Here is a 23,589-nt window from a genome sequence, read left to right on the forward strand (position 1 = left end):
GGGTGCGAGGTCTCGTATGGAGACTGTGTCCTCCCGCCCGTCCGGGTACGCAATGTAAGCGTACTGGGGGTTGGCGTGGAGGAGGTCGACCCTCTCGACCAGGGGGTCCATTTTATTGGCCCTCACGTGTCTTCTCAGTAGTACCGGCCCTGGGGACGTCAGCCATGGCGGTAACGATGTCCCCGATGTGGACTTCCTTGGGAAGACAAACATTTTCTCGTGAGGGGTGGCATTGGTGGCAGTGCAGAGAAGTGACCGAATCGAGTGGAGCGCATCGGGGAGCACCTCCTGCCAGCGGGAGGTCGGAAGGCCCCTAGACTTTAAGGCTAGTAGGGCAGCCTTCCAAACAGTTGCATTCTCTCTTTCCACCTGTCCGTTCCCCCGGGGGTTGTAACTGGTGGTCCTGCTTGTGGCTATGCCCCTAGCGAGCAGGTACTGGCGGAGTTCGTCGCTCATAAACGATGAGCCCCGGTCGCTATGGATATAGCTGGGGAAACCGAACAAGGTGAAGAGGCTGTTCAGACATTTAATGACCGTGGCACTGGTCATGTCCGGGCAGGGGATAGCGAACGGGAACCGGGAGTACTCGTCAATGATGTTGAGGAAGTACACATTGCGGTCGGAGGAGGGGAGAGGCCCTTTAAAATCGACGCTCGGGCGTTCGAAAGGGCGAGTGGCTTTTATCAGGTGGGCTCTGTCTGGTCTATAAAAGTGCGGTTTGCACTCAGCGCAGACTTGGCAGTTCTTGGTCATGGTCCTGACCTCCTCAATGGAGTAAGGCAGGTTGCGGGCCTTGATGAAGTGGAAGAACCTGGTGACCCCCGGGTGGCAGAGGTCATTGTGGAGGGCCCTCAGCCTATCGATCGCGCTGGCGCAGGTGCCACGCGATAGGGCATCTGGGGGTTCATTGAGCTTCCCAGGCCGGTACAAGATCTCGTAATTGTAGGTGGAAAGTTCGATTCTCCACCTCAAGATCTTGTCATTTTTGATTTTGCCCCTCTGCTTGTTGTTGAACATAAAAGCAACTGAACGCTGGTCAGTGAGCAGGGTAAATCGTTTTCCGGCCAGGTAGTGCCTCCAATGACGCACAGCCTCCACGATAGCCTGGGCCTCCTTCTCGACCGCGGAGTGTCTGGTCTCCGGGCCCTGGAGGGTTCGTGAGAAGAATGCCACAGGTCTCCCCGCCTGATTAAGGGTGGCGGCCAGAGCGAAGTCGGACGCATCGCTTTCCACCTGGAAGGGGATGGATTCGTCCACTGCGTGCATGGTGGCTTTGGCAATGTCTTCCTTGATACGGTGGAAGGCTAAGCGGGCCTCTGCCGTCACGGGAAAAGAGGTGGACTTGATCAGCGGACGGGCTTTGTCTGCATAGTAGGGGACCCACTGAGCGTAGTAGGAAAAAAACCCTAGGCACCTCTTCAGAGCTTTTAGGCAGTGGGGCAGTGGGAGTTCCATAAGGGGACGCATCCGGTCCGGGTCGGGACCGATGACCCCGTGTTCTACAACACAGCCAAGGATGGCGAGGCGGTCTGTGCGGAATATGCACTTCTCCTTGTTATATGTCAGGTTCAGGAGTTGGGCGGTGCGAAGGAATTTCTCGAGGTTTGCGTCATGGTCCTGCAAGTCATGGCCGCAGATGGTCACATTATCTAGGTAAGGGAAAGTGGCCTGCAGCTCGTTTTGATCGACCATCCGGTCCATCTCCCTTTGGAAGACGGAGACCCCGTTGGTAACGCCGAAGGGAACCCTAAGGAAGTGATAGAGGCGGCCGTTTGCCTCAAAAGCAGTATACTGGCGGTCTTCAGGGCTGATGGGGAGCTGGTGGTACGCTGATTTCAGGTCAATGGTCGAAAAGACGCGGTACTGCGCGATCTGGTTGACCATGTCAGCTATGCGGGGGAGTGGGTAGGCGTCCAGCAGGGTGTAGCGGTTTATTAACCGGGTCCATACCCAGACTCCAAGAGGACCCCCCCCGACCACCAGAGATCAGCGGGGTACATATCAGGAACACTACAAAGACCACCACCACACCAACCGAGACCGGAGAGGATCCCCATGCAAAACAACATTATCAGACCTGCACCACTCCTGTCCCACAGGGGAATAGGACCGCTACCAGCCAGACAGAGGGAGAGATGCACAGGACGTACGCAATACCTCAGAAAGAAACAATCCATTAAGAGACAATAAGCAGATGTGCAGCAGCATCTACTTCCGCCTTATGGATCAAGGACTAATTAATAGAAAGAACTGTAACCAAATTGTATTAACTTTTGTAGACAACTGGGGTGATTTTTTTTTCCCCCACACTTAGACACGACAAACACGTACCACTCTTTAACCTATCATAGAAAAAGATAAAACTTAACATGAAATCCTTATATATTTCGACCTGGAATATCCAAGGTCTACGCTCTTCAGTGCGAGAAGTGAAGAGTAGGACCCCAGAGTTCATAGAGGAAACTAAAGATCTAGATATTATCATTTTACAGGAAACTTGGTATAAAGGAAAAGGACACACCGGCTGTCCCCAAGGGTACACTGAGCTAGTGGTCCCCTCCAATAAATTACCAAGTGTAACCCAAGGCAGAGACTCCGGAGGCATACTGATCTGGTTTAAAACAGAACTTAAGAATTACATCAAATTTATAAAAAAGGGCGAAAACCATATGTGGCTCAAACTTGAGAGGGAGATTATCTCCAACACCCAAGATGTTTACATTTGCGCACTTTATATCCCTCCAATCGATTCCCCGTACTACAAAGAGGACACCTTCTCCAACATGGAGGGGGAAATTATCCAATACCAGGCCCAGGGGAACGTGTTGATCTGTGGGGACCTCAATTCAAGAACGGGCGAAGAACCAGACTTCACCAATAATCAGGGAAACAATTACGTATTCGGGAATAACCACTTTGACATCCCTTCCCTTCCATACAGGCATAACTGCGACAAGCAGTCAAATACCAACGGTAAACAGCTACTACAGCTCTGTCGAAACCTGGGTCTGTACATTGTCAATGGTAGGTTCATAGGAGACCTCCTAGGAAGATCGACCTACTGCTCACCTCTTGGCTGCAGCACAGTAGACTATATGATTACAGACTTGGACCCATCCTCTTTCAGAGCATTCACAGTCAAACCACAAACAACACTGTCAGATCACAGCCAAATTACTATGTTTCTCAAAAAGACAGAAACAAACAACATAGAAACACAACCCAGTAAACTGTACAACACCAAAAAATCGTACAGATGGGCCAAAAACGACACGGAAAAATACCAGAAAACAATTAGCAATGCATCAACTCAAGCTCTCTTAGACACCTTTCTGGATAACATATACACTCACAATAAAGAAGGCGTAAACCGGGCAGTTATTAAACTAAACAATATTTTTGATAATTTGGCAACAAATGCAAACTTGAAAGCTCGCAAGAACAAACCCAAAACAAAAAACTATGAAAAATGGTTTGACCATGATTGCCATAACATGAGGAAAAAACTTAGAAAACTATCAAACCAAAAACACAGACATCCAGAAAACGAGGAATTACGCCTTACTTATTGTCAGACGCTAACACAATACAGAAACACACTCAGGACCAAAAAAGAGCAATTTATTAAGAATACACTCAGCTCCATGGAGGAATCCATTGAGTCGAATTGTTTCTGGGACAACTTGAAAACACTACACAAAAAACAACACGACGATTTGTCCATTCAAAATGGGGACACATGGGTAAACCACTTTGAAAAATTATACCAGAAAAACACACTAAGACCAGAGCAACACCAAATACGCAAAAAACTGGAAAAGCTTGAAATGGCCATAAAAGATAACCAAAACCCGCTAGACGCCATAATAACAGAAAAAGAACTTCTTGAAAAACTCAAGGACCTGCGACCAGGAAAAGCTTGCGGGACAGACGGCATACTAAACGAGATGATTAAACACGCAGACGACAAACTGAAACTGGCTATCCTAAAACTCTTCAACTTGGTTCTGAGTGTCGGTTATTTCCCTGACATCTGGAACAAAGGACTCATAACACCCATATACAAAAGTGGGGACAAAATCGACCCAAACAACTATCGAGGCATCTGTGTAAACAGTAACCTGGGGAAGGTATTCTGTAGCATCATAAACAAAAGACTTATAAACTTCCTTGAAGAGCACAATGTCTTGAGTAAAAGCCAAATTGGATTCCTGCCAAACTATAGAACATCCGATCATATCTTCACCCTACAGACCCTAATTGACAAACACGTTCACCATAACAAAAGCAAAATCTACGCATGCTTTGTAGATTTCCAGAAGGCTTTCGACTCCATCTGGCATGACAGTTTATTCCTGAAACTTATCGAAAGCGGGGTAGGAGGTAAAACATATGATGTAATTAAATCAATGTATACAAACAATAAATGTGCAGTTAAAATTGGAGACAAACAAACAAAATACTTCCCACAGGGGCGGGGGGTGACGCAGGGCTCGCCAATCTCACCGACACTCTTTAATATTTACATTAATGGATTGGCAAAACTACTTGAACAATCTACAGCACCCGGCCTCACCCTATATGAATCCAAGGTTAAATTCCTCCTCTATGCCGACGACCTGGTTCTGCTGTCACCAACTAAGGAGGGTCTACAGCAGAACCTGGACCTGCTGGAGTCGTACTGCCAGACTTGGGCCCTGACAAATCCCCAAAAAACCAAAGTCCTTGTGTTCCAGCAAAGATCCAAACAACATGGACCCACAATAAATTTCACAGTAGGAACAACCAAAATTGAACAAACCACTCACTACACATACTTGGGCTTAAAAATCAGTTCTACGGGAAACTTCAAACTGGCTGTGAATGAACTGAAAGAGAAAGCAAGAAGGGCTTTCTATGCCATCAAAAAATCAATCCAAATAGAAATCCCAATTAGCATTTGGCTCAAAATATTCAAATCAGTAATTGAACCAATTGCACTCTATGGCAGTGAGGTCTGGGGACCACTAACACAACAAGATTTTGCAAAATGGGACAAACACCCAATTGAGATCCTACATGCGGAATTCTGTAAAAGTATCCTCCGGACTCAAAGGAAAACAGTAAACAACGCATGCAGGGCGGAACTAGGCCAATACCCATTAATAATCACTATCCAAAAAAGAGCCACCAAATTTTGGAATCACCTACAAATGAGCAACCCCCAATGCTATCACTACGACGCCCTGAAATGCCAAGAGCTGACCATAAAGAAGAATACCCTCAGTCAACTAGTCCTGGGACTCAATAAAGTAACTAATAACAATACTAACAATAACCAGCCCCAGGACAGTGACAGGGTAACACAAAGAATTCGACCCAACACAATCGTCGCTAAGCAAAAGGAAAAATATCTGTCATATTGGGCAGAAACAACAAAAACCCAAAGCAAACTCAATTGCTACTTGGCCCTAAACAGACAATACAACATAGCTGATTACCTGACCATGGTAAAGGATAACAAACTGAGAAGAACCATGACAAGGTACAGACTTAGCGAACATAGCCTAGCGATCGAAAAAGGCAGACACAGGCAGACCAGGCTGCCAAGAGAAGACAGGATATGCTCTCACTGCAGTCAGGGAGTAGTTGAGACAGAGATGCACTTCCTCACAGCCTGTGGAAAATATCAGGGCATCAGAGAGAATTTCTATCAAAAATTCTCACAAATATGCCCTGAATTCAGAAATCTGACTGACAACCAAAAACTCCCATTCCTACTGGGGGAGGAGAGAAGCTGTGTAACACTGGCGGCACACTATGTTACAGCTTGCCATGAACAGAGGGACAACCAGTAAACTAAGACAAGAGTATATATAAACAAGGCGAAAATATATTTATAAACTCAGGGATATACCTGTTTATACACTGTATGAATGGAACCGCGTTTATGTGTTCAACCATAAATGTATTTTGATGCTTTGGCAACATAAGATGTACCTTATCATGCCAATAAAGCGATTTGTATTGTATTGTATTGTTTGGGGGTTTGTGATGCTTAATTGCATCATGACTATATGGGACAGGCTGGATGGACCTGCTGATCTTTTCCTGTCCCTCATTTTCATGTGTTTGTATGCTCAAGTCCCTGCTTGTATGCTCAAGTCCCTGCTTGCTGATGCTTCTAACTTGGCCATTCACCTGAGCCCTGTTGTGTTACTTTCACTGCCTATAGAAACAGAGAAAGAAAGGGCTAAAAGGAGAAGAGAAGAGAGATGGCAGTGAAAGCAGAGAGAAGAGGTGGAGAGAGAAAAATGAATTTGGAGAGAGACTGATATGAAGTTAGAGGCTAAAATGAAGGCAAAGAAAGCAATTTAGTGTGTTTACAGTTAATTTTTGCAATAGAGGGAAAGTGGTTTTTGTTTCTCACCCATGCTGAAGTTAGTGTAAATGCACCCTTAATCAGTTATTTCACTGACTGCATCAAAAGGATCTGGCCCATTACGGTAAAAGTTTAATCACTCTTGTGCTAAGCCATAGACTCTCTGTAAAATTCTTATGACTTAATGTATTATTTGCTGTAACGTTCTGGTTTTATTTTATCCAGTTTTATGTCTAGACTGCAGAAATATATTATTTAGGGGAAATGTGTTGATCAGGATAAACTGAAGTTTAAGTTTATTTGCTAAACACTTTTACAGACATTGAGAAATTTTCCATTAAATACGCCAAAATGGCGTGTTCTTTCACTATTTAAAAAAAAAACCTCCGGAGCATATTGAGACTGGGAAAGTAATAATGGGAAACAAGGAAATGGCAGAGGCATTGAACAAATATTTTGTATCTGTCTTCACAGTAGAAGACAATAAAAACATCCCAGTAATAGTAGAAAATCAAGGGGCAAAAGGGAGGAAGGAACTTTAAACTATCACTAGAGAATAAGTGCTAGGCAAACTTGTGGGTCTAAAGGCTGACTAGTCCCCTGGACCTGATGGCCTGCATCCTAAGATCTTAAAAGAAGTGGCTACAGAGATAGTGGATGCATTGGTTGTAATCTTCCAAAATTCCCTTGAATCTGGAAAAGTCCCTGCGGATTGGAAAACCGCAAATGTAACGCCCTTATTCAAAAAAGGAGGGAGGGAGACAGAAAGCAGGAAACTATAGGTCAGTTAACCTAACATCTGTCATTGGCAAAATGCTCGAATCCATTATTAAGGAAGTAGTAGCAGGGCATTTAGAAAATCATACAATCAGAGTCAACATGGTTTTATTATGAAAGGGAAATCGTGTTTGACAAGTCTATTAGAGTTCTTTTGAGGAACTAACAAGCAGGGTGGATAAAGGGGAACCAGCAGATGTAGTGTATTTGGATTTCCAAAAGGCATTCGATAAAGTACCACATAAAAGGTTACTGCATAAGATAAGAGCTAATATATTAGATTGGATAGAGGATTGGCTAACTAACAGAAAACAGAGAGTTAGGATAAATGGGTCATTTTCAGGATGGCAATCTGTAACTAGTGGGGTGCCACAGGGATCAGTGCTGGGGCCTCCACTATTTTCAATCTATATTAATGACTTGGATGAAGGAAGCGAGTGTATTGTAGTCAAATTTGCGGACAATACAAGGATAGGTGGGAAAGCAAGTTGTGAGGAGGATATAAAGAGTCTGAAAACGGATATAGATAGGTTAAGTGAGTGGGCAAGAATTTGGCAGATGGAGTATAATGTGGGAAAATGTGAAGTTATCCACTTTGGTAGGAAGAATAGAAAAGAAAAATATTATTTAAATGGAGAAAGATTACAGAATGCGGCAGTACAGAGGGATTTGGGGGTCCTCGTACATGAAACACAAAATGTTAACATGCAGGTGCAGCAAGTAATTAGGAAGGCAAATGGAATGTTGGCCTTTATTTCAAGGGGGATGGAGTATAAAAGTAGGGAAGTCCTGCTACAACTGCAAAGGGCGCTGGTGAGACCACACCTAGAGTACTGCGTACAGTTTTGGTCCCCTTATTTAAGGAGCGATATACTTGCATTAGAGGCAGTTTAGAGAAGGTTCACTAGGTTGATTCCTGGGATGGAAGGGTTGTCTTCTGAGGAAAGGTTTAGCAGGTTGGGCCTATACCCATTGGAGTTTAGAAGAATGAGAGGTGATCTTATTGAAACATAAGATTCTGAGGGGGTTGGACAGGGTAGATGCTGAGAGGACGTTTCCCCTCGTGGGGGAATCTAGAACGAGGGGGCATATTCTCAGAATAAGGGGTCGCCCATTTTGAGTTAAGGAGGAATTTCTTCTCCGAGGGTGGTGAATCTTTGGGATTCTTTACCCCAGAGAGCTGTGGAAGCTCGGTCATTGAATATATTCAAGGCTGAGATAGACAGATAGCAAAATACTGCAGATACTGGAAATCTGAAATAACAACAGAAAATGCTGGAAAAACTCAGCAGGCCAGGCAACATCCTTGGAGAGAAAATAGAGTCAACGTTTTGGGTCAAACCCTTTGTCAAGACTGGAAAGGCACAGGAAATGAAATAGATTGAAAGGCCAGGCTGGGAGAGAACAAAAGAAAAGTGAAGAGACATTGAGAGGTATTCAAAACGAGACGAGATGGTGATGGGACTAGTGGAGACAAAAGAGGGCTCTAGATTAGGTGTGAAATGTGCTGGCAGAATGAGAGACAGCTGCCATGTGGGGAAACCAAACGCAGATTGGGTGACCGCTTTGCGGAACACCTCCGTTCAGTCCGTAAGGATGACCCTGAGCTTCCGGTCACCTGTTATTTTAATTCACCGCCCCATTCCCACTCCGACCTCACTGTACTCGGGCTCTTGCATTGTTCCACGGAAGCTCAGCGTAAACTCGAGGAACAGCACCTCATCTTCCAATTAGGCACTTTGCAGACTTCCGGACTCCATATCGAGTTCAACAATTTCAGATGATAACCTCGGCCCCCATTACATTTTTGCTTATTTTTTATCCACACCTTTGTTTTGGCCCTTTTTCCCCGCCCCCCCCCCCCCCCTTTTTTTTTCTCTCCCACATGGCAGCTGTCTCTCATTCTGCCAGCACATTTCACACCTAATCTAGAGCCGTCTTGTCTCCACTAGTCCCATCACCATCTCGTCTCGTTTTGAATACCTCTTAATGTCTCTTCACTTCTCTTTTGTTCTCTCCCAGCCTGGCCTTTCAATCTATTTCATTTCCTGTGCCTTTCCAGTCTTGACAAAGGGTTTGACCCGAAACGTTGACTCTATTTTCTCTCCACGGATGTTGCCTGGCCTGCTGAGTTTTTCCAGCATTTTCTGTTATTGCTGAGATAGACAGATTTTTTTGAGCAACAGGGGAGTCAAGGGTTATGGGGAGCTGGCAGGAAAGTGGAGTTGAGGCCAAAATCGGATCAGCCATGATCTCATTAAATGGCGGAGCAGGCTCAAGGGGCCAAATGGCCTGCTCCTGATCCTATTTCTTATGTGTGTTTTCCATTGGGGCTTGCCAGATGTGATACGAGTTCCTGATCTGTGTTGCGGTGCGGACCATGTGCATATACCCATGAGGAAGGAATAAATTGAGGCGAGTCAACCAGTACCACAGCCGAGTACATCCTAGTAACCGGTTCTGGAATGAGATTAAGGATAATTTGCAAAAAAAGTAGAGACTTTTACAAATTTAAAATTTTTTTGATTATACTATGCATAAGCATGGACAACGTCTCACTGAAAATCTTACTAATTGCATGTGTATGATAGTAATAGTATGTGCAGTTAAAATCATCAGGCTTGGAGTTTGATTACATTCTTAAGAAGTCCCATGTTTTTCAGATTTTACACTAATTTATTTCAGAGTATGGAGGGTGTGATAAACTCACTTGAGTTTTTGGGGCTTTTTAAAAAATCTTGTGAAATTAATAGCTAAATCTTTAATAAAGCAGATATGGGGATAATGTTTTAAATGGAAAATAATCAATTTCACTGCAGATTATTGCAAACAAACCATACTTCATTGCTTTTTGTTATAATTTCCCTTTTTTTTTCCATATGTGATTGCCTACCATCTTGAAAGTTCCATTGTGAAGAGTGAAGTATTACATTCACCTGTCTGTTTCAAAGCCAAGTATTACTTTCACAAATTAATTAGAGTTATGACTATTTATCTCATTGTTCCAAATAGTGATTCAAAATCTGTTGCCAAGTTTAACATTCAGTTGCAGGATAGAGGGAGACTGAACTCCCTCTGATTGCTCAGCCGGCTTGGCCAGTGAGTAACTGAGCCACAAACCAGGAAGATTCAAACTCTGATCCCCAATCTATGGTATTCAGCTGGGCCAGTGGTAGGGACATTACAATTGGCCTCCGCTCCTCTGAATTGGGCAGAGGAAAATCGGCCAAGAATCCTGCCTCTACTTCAAGTACATATTTGTGGAATTCAGGTTGTAGTGGATTAAGACTTGGATGTGATGCTGTGTGATTGAATGCTCTGCCAGCATTCACCTTCTAAGCTTGTACAAGTACTGACTATTTTAATGAGGTACCAGAGGCATCTAGGGAACCACTTCTTAGCATTGTGTCAACTCTTTCAAAACAAGATGGGAGAAGAGGGAATTGGCAGTGGGGGGAATTGGCGGGGGGGATGTCTTTTTTGCTAGAAACCTTACTTTTCCTGATTTTGGTTCCATACAGCAAGCAGGACATGGAGCAATCATTGTAAAGTGTCTGAATGCAGGAAATTAATAGAACTATTTGGGAGAGAAGTAATAGTTCAGACACAGTGTTATAATGGTATAAACCTGTTGTGTAAAGCATTTTATAAAGTGTAACCAATCATCCTCTGGTGCATGGTTTTTTTTTTCCTTTGTCCATATGTAGGAAATACTAATGGAAAGAATGAAAGTGCAACTCCGTGAGTGGGATGAAAACCTCAAAGATGACTCCCTTCCCTCAAATCCTATAGGTAAGAATTAATTAAATATGTCACTCATCTTGCATTAAAAAGTCCAAAGTTAGTTTTACCCTTGAGATTCGATAAGCTTTTCTTCTGTAATGCAAATCCAAGTGCAATTTTTAAAATTGTAACTTTTTAACTTAGTTCTTGCTCTTCAATGGATTTAACTGCAGGATGAAAAGGTTACTGTTATGGGTAGCGATTTCAGATTGAGCAGTAGAATAAACTGAAATGAAGTTATTTCTGTAGTTAGTACCAGAAGAATATTCATGGATCTTCTGATAAGTATCTAGTCTAGATATAGTTTGAAATCTGTGTATTAGAACAAAAAAGGACTTTGGGGGGTGGAGGAAGTGAATTTGCTATTACTTTGTAACAGAAATTATTAATTATTGTGTTTAGATTTTTCTTATAGAGTTGCTGCTTGTTTACCAATTGATGATGCCTTAAGAATAGAGCTTCTAAAAATTAGTAGTGCTATTCAGCGGCTGCGTTGTGAATTAGACCTGATGGACAAAGTAAGTGTGGACAAAATTCAATTTTACTGTAATAAATTATAATTATGCATTTACATCAGTCTAACTAGTAACTTGTGCTGTATTCCATCAACTACTGAAATCAAAAACAATTCTATCTGTATAATTAAAAGCTTTAAGTGCTGCGTCCCTTCAACTGATGCCATTGTTGAGACCAATGTCTATTCAACGAATCAGATCACAGAACAGTGTAATCAGGGACTGGTGCTCACTGTCTCAGATCACATGCAAAATGGCCAATTGGCTGCTAGTGCTCTTTTTCCAAAGCCTCAAATGAGTTGCAGTTTTCATGAGGAGAAAATATTTTATATGCACTTCAGTGCTGTAGCATAGGGTAGTGAAAAGAACAGGAATTGCCATTTAATGTAGTAAATGTATGTCTTGAGTGCAGTCCTTGTGTAATGTTTTTGTCAAACATGTTTACAACAGAATTCCAAAAATCATCTTTATTTATTTATCTATAACTAATTTCTGGTTTACAGTGTACGTCTCTTTGTTGTAAAAGATGTCTCCACACAGAAATAACCACCAAAAATGATATTTTCAGGTGAGTTTCCATTTTGATATAGTAGTCACGGTAGAATTCTAATTTTATAATGAAGCACATGAGATCCTTGGACTATTAACAATGCCAAAGGCAGCCATTGCTATTCTGTAAAATAACATAGCCTGGTTGAAATTATGAGTATGCAGAAGGAAACATGTGAACAAAATGTTTGTTTGGTAATAATGTAGCTCTGGTTTGTTGCACAAAAGTTTTCAGTTTCAAATTTATGGCATACCATTTACTCATGGTCTCACTGCAATATTTAATTAATTTGCAATTACTGAAACCTACTATGTAATTAAGTCCAGTGTGCACCTCCATCATCACACCCTAAAGGTGTTGTTCATCAGAGGACCAAAAATAATGTCCTGCCCTTGTTACCAAACACCTGCAATCTATCTGTAAGTTAAACCCCATATTCATCTCCCAGTTCCTCTCCACAGTGTTGCTAAAACCAAGCTATTCCCCATGCTACCAAACACTAGCAGCTTCACCTCAATTCTGCCAAATTCCAGTACTACCAAAGCAAAGAACCATGTCAATCTTTCACAGAATAATGGATAAAACCATGGAATTCAAATCCCAAAGCACCAGTTTATATAAATAAAATACATTTTAATTTTTTTGTGTATTCAGTCACTTTAAATCAGTGATGCTGAAGTTATCCCTTACCAGCCATAAGCACCCCCACTGTTAGAAAACAACGTATCCTCCAACTCGCAGAAGATCTGCTTGTATATTCAAAACATTCTTTTAACAGTTAGGTTGTTGCAGCAATAAACAACCTAATAAGGATGACATTTTTGTTCTGGAACAGATGAAAGTAGGAACAACCCTCGAGCCTATTCCACCATTCAGTTAGATCATGGCTGATATGTATCCTAACCTCAACTCCCTGCCTTTGCTCCATGTTCCTTGACTAACACAAAATTATCGATCTCAGTCTTGAAAATTTCAATTGACTCATACTCCACAGTCCTTTGGAGAGAGTTCTAGATTTCCACTACCCTTTTGTATGAAAAAGCATTTTCCTAAATGGCCTAATTTTAAGATTATACCCCCTTCTGGATTCCTCTACCAGAGGAAATGGTTCTCTGTATCTACTCTATTGAACCCCCTTATTTTAAACACCTTGATGAGATCACCTCTCATCCTTCTTAACTCAAACCAACTTTATGCAACCTGTCCTCATACTTTAATCATTCAAGCCCGAGTATCATTCTGGTGAATCTGTGCTGTACCAAGTCTAACATATCCTTCCTGAGGTGCAGTGCCCAAAACTGAACACAGTACTTCAGATAGGATCTAACCAAGACTCTGTACAACTGAAACATCACTACTTCGCTTTTAAATTCCACTCCCCTTGAGGTAAAGGCAAAATTCCGTTAGACTTTTTGATTACTTTTTGTACCTGTTCACTAGCTTTTAGTGATTTGTGTACATGGACACTTGAATCTCTTTGATCCTTCACAGCTTCTAGTCTATTGCCATTTAATATTCAAATTTTTCTCTCATCCAAATTGGATGATCTCGCACTCTCTCACATTGAACTCCATCTGCCATAGTTTTGCCACATGCTTAGTCTGTCTATCTCCTTTTTTGTAACTTCCTGCTCTCATCTACACAATTTACTGTGCCTCCTAACTTAGTGTTGTATAGGTAGTTAGATACATAATAGATCGAGAAAAGCTGAACTCCAGCAATTATTGTAGAAGCTGAACTACCTCAAGGATTGTATATTTTTATTGGTTTGCATAGTTATTAACTAGTTCTTATCCACTTTTTTTAAAGTTTATCCTTGTATGGACCAATGGCTGCCTACGTGAATGCTCATGGTTATGTACATGAAACCCTCACCGTATATAAAGCTAACAACCTGAACTTAATTGGTCGACCATCAACTCAGCATAGCTGGTTCCCTGGGTAATCTCTTTTATTTACAGTGTCAAATTTGTAATTTATTGGCTACTGTACTGAAGTCAGTGAAATACTAAATGCCCCTGTTCTTCTGTGCCTTAATTCATTCTGATCATTTTGCTTTATTATTTAGCACTGTTTGTATCACAAAGGTCGCACAGCACCATCCATTTGACAGTATTGGACATTTTCCATTACATAGCATTGATGTCATGTTTCACTCCATTTTATGCAGAGCACCAATCAAAAGAATTACATTTATTTAAATACTGATGTTTTTTCATATCAAGCATGCAGTTCTGCAGGGCTTGGGAGTCACAACAAATGCAGCATTGAAGGAAGTAAACTTTCAGGTTATTTAAAGCAGAATTAAATCCTAAACTACTCACTTGTTTACATACTGTGACACAAGCATGACATGCCTAGATAATGGAGGATTTGGCATCTGAAGCAATACACAAATTCAATTGATCATAACCTTTAAGCATAGGGGAAAAAAATTAATTCACTGGAAGGTATCTGCACTGCTGTGGAAAATGTAAAATAAATAAATGTTTCCTCTGATAAACTGGTATTTGGAACAAGAGTGGTTTTGTTTGGGAAAATTGTGTAAATTTCAAGTGTGGAGTGCTTTATGGATGAACTAGAAGAAAGAAATTAGGGTCCAGTAGCAAGTCAAAAAATTCTATAAATGAAATCAATATAAAGTTTAATTTTTCCCATCTGACTTTGTTATAGCAGAGCTATTTATGTACAATTCTCCTCATCTCATGATAAATGTGAATGCAGAAACAATTGAATGAAATAAAACTGACTCTAGTAAGATATAAACTTTTACCAGTATCCTCATAATGTAGTTATCTATCATGTGAATATGTACAAAAGTGCTAATTTTGATTCACATGATTCACTTACAGGTTTCCTAACCCCCCTCATTTTGTTGTGAAATATTTTGCAGGTTCGCATGGACTATAGCCCAGTGCCGTACTTGTGGCAGTCACATGGGCTGGAAGTTTACAGCAACCAATAAAGAGTTGTTGCCCCAGAAGTTTTGGGGATTAACACGGTCAGCTCTGCAACCCAGGATACCAGAACTGGATGGTGAAAATCAGCAGGATGGATGCTGGCGACCATGTCTTTAACACATATATATATATTATATATATATATGTGTATATAAATTAAAGTGAATAGCACTGTAGTTACTTATGCCAAAAGATGAAACCTCCAGTTCTGCTAATCACAGACAGTTATTCAATAAAATAATAACAAACTGTGAGTGGCATGCACAACATGGCTCTGTTGGATCTGATGACTTAAAAATTTAACATTCAGATTCAAATTCAAATGACAGATGTAGCACTATTTGAAATATGCTTGCACATTGTCTTCATTAAGTGACAAATTACAGTATTATTGTAGGCCAAACTCACCAGATCAGGTGCAATGATTTAATAAATGTAAATTTTGGAGAAAATTTTTTATTTTGAAGTAACATGATGGTCATTATTATAAAATATTTCTTGCAATATGGGTAAGCTTTATTTTTATTTAGGATGGTGAAATTCTCAGAAATTCAGTGGTTTAATGTACCAAGGAAGGTTTGCTGTACCGGTTAGGGTAGGGCCATTCATAGGCATTACTTACTTTCTCCTTCAGGTTTAGGCTATCGTGCATCTGTTTTTTTTTAATGGAGTGACATTTCAATCTTCTAGTTACAGCGTTTCGTGTTGACTGAGTTCTGGGTTATTCATTTAAGATAATGTTTATAGGTATGCTCCAGGACAAGACTGTACCATGTGTGAATAACCATCTTACAGTATTTTGCTATGCACTACTTGGCTTCTTGACTAGGACCCAGCAACTTCATTGCATTGCCTTACTTCCCCACCCACTGCTGTTGTACAAACGAATGTAGGAAGGGGAAGCTGAGCATTAAATCCCGAGGGTCAGTTTTACAAATTTGCACTCCTTGCGAGGAGCCTTGCCTGCTGGGAGTGTTTATCTTGAATTTGGGTGCACAGCCCCTTTGATTCTCCATCCATTCATATTAATGGGTTATGGGGAGCGCCCACCCAAATTCCAGATCTGTTTTCCCAATGGACGAGTTTCTATGTCAGGAGTAATTCCATAAAATCAGCCCCACTAATTCAGTGACTAGCCTTGAAAGCGAAATAGTGTTAGCAATCCAATTAGGAGGGCAAACCGGGCTTGGTATTTGAATTTTGCATAAATGCTAATCAATAAGGCCATTAAGTATTGCCTTAGTGTTTTAAGATGCTCACTGACTTCCAGAATTTTGTATTTAATGAACAAATTAAAGTATTAATGTTTTCTAACATGGAAACATTAAGCAGTCCAATTATGCCTTTTGATTAAAAAATCATTTTGCATAAATCTGGAAGCTGACCTGTAACAAGATTATTGCAACAACTTAATGAAAACTTCAATTGTAATTTTTTGTTCAATAAATCTGCAGTTATTAGTCTGCTGAGGCTGTTGCAACAATTATCTGCTGCAGGCATTTCATAGCAAGTGTAATATATTATTGATTGAATGGAATTTGGTAAAATGCATTAGTGATGTGATCAACTTGTTAATAAGGCCCTACAGTGCTGTTCTTTGTTTTCTTTCATTCTGGCAAATTACTTACTCTGGCAAATTACTTAGTTCCAAGTACAGGAAACTTTCTGGTATCCGGCACTGACGGGACCGAGTTGGTGCCGTCCCATCAAAAGTGCCGTATAAACCAGCGCTAATGTTAAAACAGACGGAGCTTTTCAGCTCCATGTGAATCAACAAACCCTGTTGCTTAGCAACAGCTTCAAAACAGTTGGCCGCAGCTTAAAAGCGTCTCTAGCTAAGCAACAGCTTCAGCTAGACCTTGCAGAGCCTGACTGGGGGGGAAAAAAACGTAATGAAGTAAAAAAAACTTATAGGTAACGGCTCCTGAATTTTGCCAGTAGATAGCTTTCCGGACTTTTAACCTCCGGTTAAACGAAAGTTTCCTGTAAGTGGTGTTACAAAGGGTGTTGCCTATTTTTCTTGGAGAGAGTCTGTAAATAATAGGATTTGCTGCTTGTTTGGTAATTGAGAATCATTGAGTTGAAAGCATTGTTTTTAATTGTAAGTGTTCTGAGAAGCAGTGGTCTTTTCAGTAATGCTAGCTTGTTTGTTTTCTCTTGAAAGAAATTATATTGTTCTTTATAAAGCAATTAAAAAGGAACTGCAATACAACTGAGCCCATTAGAGATTTTGGAGACTTTACCTTGAACAGAATCTTGCAGTGTTCTTTTATGATGCAAACCTACTTTTATAATTTTATATTTAATGGATAAATTAAAGTATTAATGTTTTATAACAGGGAAACATGCAGTACAGTTTAGCCTTTTGTTAAAATGTTGAATTGGCAAAGATATAAGCAGTTTAAAAAAAAAAAAAAAAAAAAAAAAAATCTGAGGAAGTCAGTTTAAATCTTGCTCGTGGAAGACAACTTGAATTTAAAACCACTTTCAAAACAATGCTGGTAATTGTGACACTACTTGTAATCAAACTGATCCAAAAGAACATCTAAAGTATCTAAAATACACAGTGGAGCAGAGTGCAAGGCTCGTTTATGGCACGATGAGGGGGGTGGGGCGGGGAAATATGCTGCATTTTACAATTGAAACCTCTACTTTTTTTTTGTAAGTGATTCTGCATTTCTGTAAATACCAGAAACACTCGGGTCAGGCAACACCTGTGGAGAAAACAGACAAATTACACTTAGGATGCTGATCCTTCTTCAAAACCTTTTTTTTCTTTAGATTTTGAAGGGTTCATAAAGTTAACTTGTTTCTTCTCTCCCCGATGCATTCTGACCTGAGTATTTCCAGCATTTTCTGTTTATATCTTTTGCAAACTGAGCTAGTTGAATCCATACTAATTATCCCAGAGTACATGGGTCATTTGGAAGCTTCAGTGAATGTTTGCAAATTTAGAATACAATTCCAGTTCAGCAAAGGAATAGCTCACTGGCCAAATTGCTAAAAGGATTTTTTCCCCCATTAGGTCTGAGCGTGACTCTGGAAGTTTTAAGTTTTAGCTATTGCAATAGTTCCTCTAACTGAAGGAGACTATCTCAAACCAGGATATATAATTTATGCCATTTTTATGCTTGTGTTTGGAATTCTAGTTCAGTTGTGTAAGAGAATTTAAATCTGACACCAAAGATGGTTGCAATGTAAAACTTTTTATTGTGTTCAATCAAGTCCAGACATGCGCATAAGCAGTAGACATAGAGAAATAAATGCAATTACCCTGTTTTTCCTCTAGGTGGAGACATAACCTTCATCAGTCCTTTTTGAAATAACAACAGAAAATGCTGGAAAAACTCAGCAGGCCAGGCAACATCCGTGGAGAGAAATTAGAGTCGATGTTTCGGTTTTAACCCTTTTTCAAAACTGGAAAGGAAATGAAATAGATCAAAAGGTAGGGCTGGGAGAGAACAAAAGAAGTGAAGAGACATTAAGAGGTATTCAAAATGAGACGAGATGGTGATAGGACTAGTGGAGACAAAAGACGGCTCGCATTAGGTGTGAAATGTTCTGGCAGAATGAGACAGAGCCTGACTACAAATTGTGAAGGAAAGCTCTAGCTCTTTATAGGCCTCTAGTCACGCACACTGTCTTTGCTGATTCATTATATTATAACAGTTACTGTGAACATGGCCCCCAGAAATGAGCTAGTTGCTACAAAATACCAGATGGCAACTCATTTACCATCTAAGCATATAACTAACCATGGCCCTATTGTCCCACTTCCCATTGCTATCGTGGGCTGATTGTATTGACAAAAAGTCAACTGGCATGAATTGCATTACTTTCAGCAGAAGCTAAACTGCACGGTCAACTAAATTGTACCCTGACACATTAAATTCTAAAGCATCCTGGGAATGAACAACTTTAGCCATTTAATTATTTCTAGCTACAGTACAAATCCACAAACCATTTATAAGTAAAAAGAAAGCACAAACCTTTATGGGATTAAAGCTAATCCTATGTGTACACGACTAGGGTATCTTACAGTCCCCTCTTTGAGGGTAAATAAATCACTTTATGATCCCACACTTATGATTCAACAACCCCACCATTTTTAATTGTTCATACTAGAGTTTTAAGCTGTTCACAAACCTTCAAACCCACCGAACATTAACACTAACCAACAATGCTGCAATTGCTTCCATCTGGACAATGAGGACCACATGAGCCAACAACCTCGCCTAGGTATTTCTCCTGTATTGTACACACATTACCACCTGGAATGAGCTCCTAACACTTGTATCATTATATCATTTGTAATTAATTTAGCAAGTTCTAAGTAATCTGCTCTTTCAGAATTAACCATTTAAGTACACAATTTCTTATTGCCAAAATTTACAACCACCCATAAAACTAATGAGGTAGCTGCGCATTGCGGCACTGCAGCTGCGATTGGATGCATACTGGAGCATTCATGATGCTCAGGACAGCGTGAATAGCACGTTTATGGAGTTGGACACACCACAGGTAGAGGTTGGACAGGAAGAAAGGGAACGGGTGACCAACAGGAAGAGTACTAGGCGCAGGCAGGTAGTGCAGGGGTCCCCTGTGGCCATCCCCCTCTCCAACAGATACACCACTTTGGGTACTGTTGGGATGGCTTATCAAAGGAAGGCAGCAGCAGCCAACTTCCTGGCACCAGGGGTGGCTCTGCTGCAAAGAATGGGAGGAAAAAGAGGGGTAGAGCTATAGTAATAAGGGATTCAATTGTAAGGGGAATAGATAGGCGTTTCTGCGGCCGCAAATGAGACTCCAGGATGGTGTGTTGCCTCCCTGGTGCAAGGGTCAAGGATGTCTCCGAGCGGCTGCAGAACATCTTGGAAGGGGAGGGTGAACAGCCAGTTGTGCATATAGGCACCAACGATAACGGTAAAAAGTGGGATGAGGTCCTAAAAGCGGAATATAGGGAGTTAGGAGATAAATTAAAAAGCAGGACCTCAAAGGTAGTAATCTCAGGATTGCTACCAGTGCCATGTGCTAGTCAGAGTAGAAATAGAAGGATACTTCAGATGAATACGTGGCTAGAGGAATGGTGCCAGGGGGAGGGATTCAAGTTCCTGGGACATTGGAACCGGTTCTGGGGGAGGTGGGACCAGTTCAAACCAGACGGTTTGCACCTGGGCAGGGCTGGAACTGATGTCCTAGGGGGAGTGTTTGCTAGTGCTGTGGGGGAGGGTTTGAACTAAAATGTCAGGGGGTTGGGAACCTGAGCAGGGAGACAGAGGAAAGGGAAACAAGGATAAAAGCAAAAGATAGGAAGGAGAACAACAAAAGTGGCAGTCAGAGAAATCAACGGTTTAAATCAAACTTGGCCACAGTAAATAATAATTCTAATAGGTCTAAGAGCATTAAAAAAAACAAGCCTGAAGGCTTTGTGTCTTAATGCGAGCAGCATTTGTAATAAGGTGGATGAATTGGCTGCGCAAATAGAGGTAAACGAATACGATTTGTTTGGGATTACGGAAACGTGGCTCAAGGATGGCCAAGACTGGGAACTCAACATCCAGGGGTATTCGATATTCAGGAAAGATAGGCAAAAAGGAAAGGGAGGCGGGGGTAGCATTACTGGTTGAAGGGATTAACATAATTTTAATGAAGGATATTAGCTCTGATGATGTGGAATCTGCATGGGTAGAATTGAGAAATACTAAGGGGGAACAAAACGTTAGTGGGAGTGGTATATAGACCTCCAAACAGTAAGGCGGAGGTTGGGGATGGCATTAAAAGGGAAATTAAAGAAGCGTGCAATAAGGGCACAGCAGTCATCATGGGTGACTTTAATCTACATATAGATTGGACCAACCAAATTAGTAACAATACTGTGGAGGAGGAATTCCTGGAGTGTTTACGGGACGGTTTCCTGGACCAATATGTCGAGGAACCAACCAGAGATCAGGCCGTCTTAGACTGGGTATTATGTAACGGATTAATTAGCAATCTTGTTGTATGAGGCCCCTTGTGTTGGAGCGATCATGATATGATCGAATTCTTCATAAAGATGGAGAATGAAGTAGTTGACTCAGAGACTAGGGTCCTCAATTTATATAAACGAAACTACGATGGTCTGAGGAGCGAGTTGGGTAGGATTGATTGGGGAATGGCACTCAAAGGGTTAACGGTGGATAGGCAATGGCAAACATTCAAAGACCGAATGGATGAGCTACAGAATTTGTTCATCCCAGTTTCGCATAAAAATAATACAAAAAAGGTGACTCAACCGTGGCTAACAAGGGAAATTAGGGATAGCATAAGATCCAAGGAGAGGACATATAAATTGGCCAGAAAAAGCAATAATCCTGAGGATTGGGAACAGTTTAGGATTCAACAAAGGAGGACAAAGGGATTAATTAAGAAAGGGAAAATAGAATATGAGAGTAAGCTTGCAGGGAACATAAAAACTGACTCAAAGCTTTTATAGATGTGTGAAGAGAAAAAGATTGGTGAAGTCAAGCGTAGGTCCTTGCAGTCAGAATCAGGGGAATTTGTAATGGGGAACAAAGAAATGGCAGACCAACTAAATACATATTTTGGTTCTGTCTTCACAAAGGAGGACACAAATAACCTCCCAGAGATGCCGGGGAACATAGGGTCTGATGAAAGGGTGGAACTGAAAGAAATCAGTATTTATAGGGAAATGGTGTTAGGAAAATTGATGGGACTGAAGGCCGATAAATCCCCAGGGCCTGATAATCTACATCCCAGGGTACTTAAGGAAGTGGCCCTAGAAATAGTAGATGCATTGCTGGTCATCTTTCAGAACTCGATAGACTCTGGAACAGTACCCATGGATTGGAGGGTAGCTAATGTTACCCCACTATTCAAAAAAGCGGGGAATTATAGACCGGTAAGCTTGACATCGGTAGTGGGGAAAATGCTAGAGTCCATTATAAAAGATGTAATAGCAGAGCACTTGGAAAGCAGTGACAGGATTGGACAAAGTCAACATGGATTTACAAAAGGTAAATCATGCTTGACTAATCTACTGGAATTTTTTGAGGATGTAACTGGTAAAATAGATAAGGGAGAACCAGTGGCTGTGGTGTATTTGGACTTTCAGAAGGCTTTTGATAAGGTCCCATATAAGAGATTAGCGTGCAAAATTAAGGCACATGGGATTGGGGGCAAGGTATTGACTTGGATAGAGAACTGGTTGGCAGACAGAAAGAGTTGGAATAAACGGGTCATTTTCCAAGTGGCAGGCAGTGACTAGTGGGGTACTGCAAGGATTGGTCCTAGGACCCCAGCTGTTCACAATATAAATGATCTGGACGAGGGAATTGGATGTAATACCTCCAAATTTGCAGACGACACAAAGCTGGATGGGAGGGTATGCTGTGAGGAGGATGTCGTGAAACTCCAGTACGATTTGGACAGGTTGGGTGATTGGGCAGAAACATGGCAAATGCACTATAATGTGGATAAATGTGAGGTTATCCACTTTGGTGGCAAAAACAGGAAGGCAGATTATTATTTGAATGGCAATAGATTGGGAGAAGGGGAAGTGCAGAGAGACCTGGGTGTTCTTGTGCACCAGTCGCTAAAGGTAAGCATGCAGGTGCAGCAGGCAGTTAAGAAGGCAAATGGTATGTTGGCCTTCGTAGCAAGAGGGTTCGAGTACAGGAACAAGGATGTCTTGCTGCAGTTGTACAGGGCCTTGGTGAGACCGCACCTTGAGTATTGTGTGCAGTTTTGGTCACCTTACTTGAGGAAGGACGTTCTTGCCATGGAAGGAGTGCAGCGAAGATTCACCAGGCTGATTCCTGGGATGGCAGGAATGACGTATGAGGAGAGATTGTGTCGATTGGGCTGATACTGGAGTTTAGAAGATTGGGAGGGGATCTCATCGAAACCTATAAAATTCTGTCAGGCCTGGACAGACTAGATGCAGGAAGGATGTTTCTGATGGCTGGGGAGTCCAGAACCAGGGGTCATAGTCTAAGGATAAGGGGTAAGCCATTTAGGACTGAAATGAGGAGGAATTTCTTCACCCAGAGAGTGGTGAACCTGTGGAATTCTCTGCCACAGAGGGCGGTGGAGGCCAGTTCATTAAATATATTCAAGACGGAGTTGGATATATTTCTTAAGGCTAAAGGGATCCAGGGATATGAGGAGAAGGCAGGGACAGGGTACTGAATTTGGATGATCAGCCGTGATCTCATTGAATGGCAGAGCAGGCTCGAAGGGCCGAATGGCCTACTCCTGCTCCTATCTTCTATGTTTCTATGTAACCTTGAATTTCTCTAACTGGCACCAATATTTTATTCCCAAATTTAGTCATTGTTTACTTTTTTGTTTTTGTTGGTGTATGGCAATATTGTCCTTGCTCCAAACATTAATTCTCTTTAACTTTTATTGATCAGTCTGTATAGTGCATCACAGCCGCAGGCAGTCACCACTTATCTTGGAACAGCAATAGGTATCTGGGCTTTCCAGGCTCCCTCATTCCCTTTAACCAATATCTTCAGATAGTTTGCAAATTCTTTGTGTACATCATTCCGCTTTAAATACTCCATCAGTGTATCAGCAGGTATTGCCATTATCACCGGAGCAGTCACAAAACAACGTAACTGTTTCCTAGCATAACCAATC

General features: G+C 41.5%; 1 protein-coding gene across 1 annotated transcript in view; it reads left to right on the top strand.

Moving 5' to 3' along the window:
* The window catches only part of crbn (cereblon), a 41,621-nt gene extending 24,459 nt beyond the window's left edge, over positions 1–17,162 (top strand). Inside the window, exons 7-11 of the mRNA XM_086001395.1 lie at positions 10,846–10,930; positions 11,324–11,439; positions 11,940–12,004; positions 13,796–13,927; positions 14,880–17,162. Of these exons, the coding sequence (XP_085857521.1) occupies positions 10,846–10,930; positions 11,324–11,439; positions 11,940–12,004; positions 13,796–13,927; positions 14,880–15,063 (582 nt within the window). The 3' untranslated portion in view covers positions 15,064–17,162. The remainder of the gene's footprint in view (positions 1–10,845; positions 10,931–11,323; positions 11,440–11,939; positions 12,005–13,795; positions 13,928–14,879) is intronic.
* The last annotated feature ends 6,427 nt before the right edge of the window (positions 17,163–23,589 follow it).

Source organism: Somniosus microcephalus, chromosome 11, assembly GCF_052327205.1.
Source record: "Somniosus microcephalus isolate GS21.2 chromosome 11, FLI_Smic_1.0, whole genome shotgun sequence".
Taxonomy (NCBI): Eukaryota; Metazoa; Chordata; class Chondrichthyes; order Squaliformes; family Somniosidae; genus Somniosus; species Somniosus microcephalus.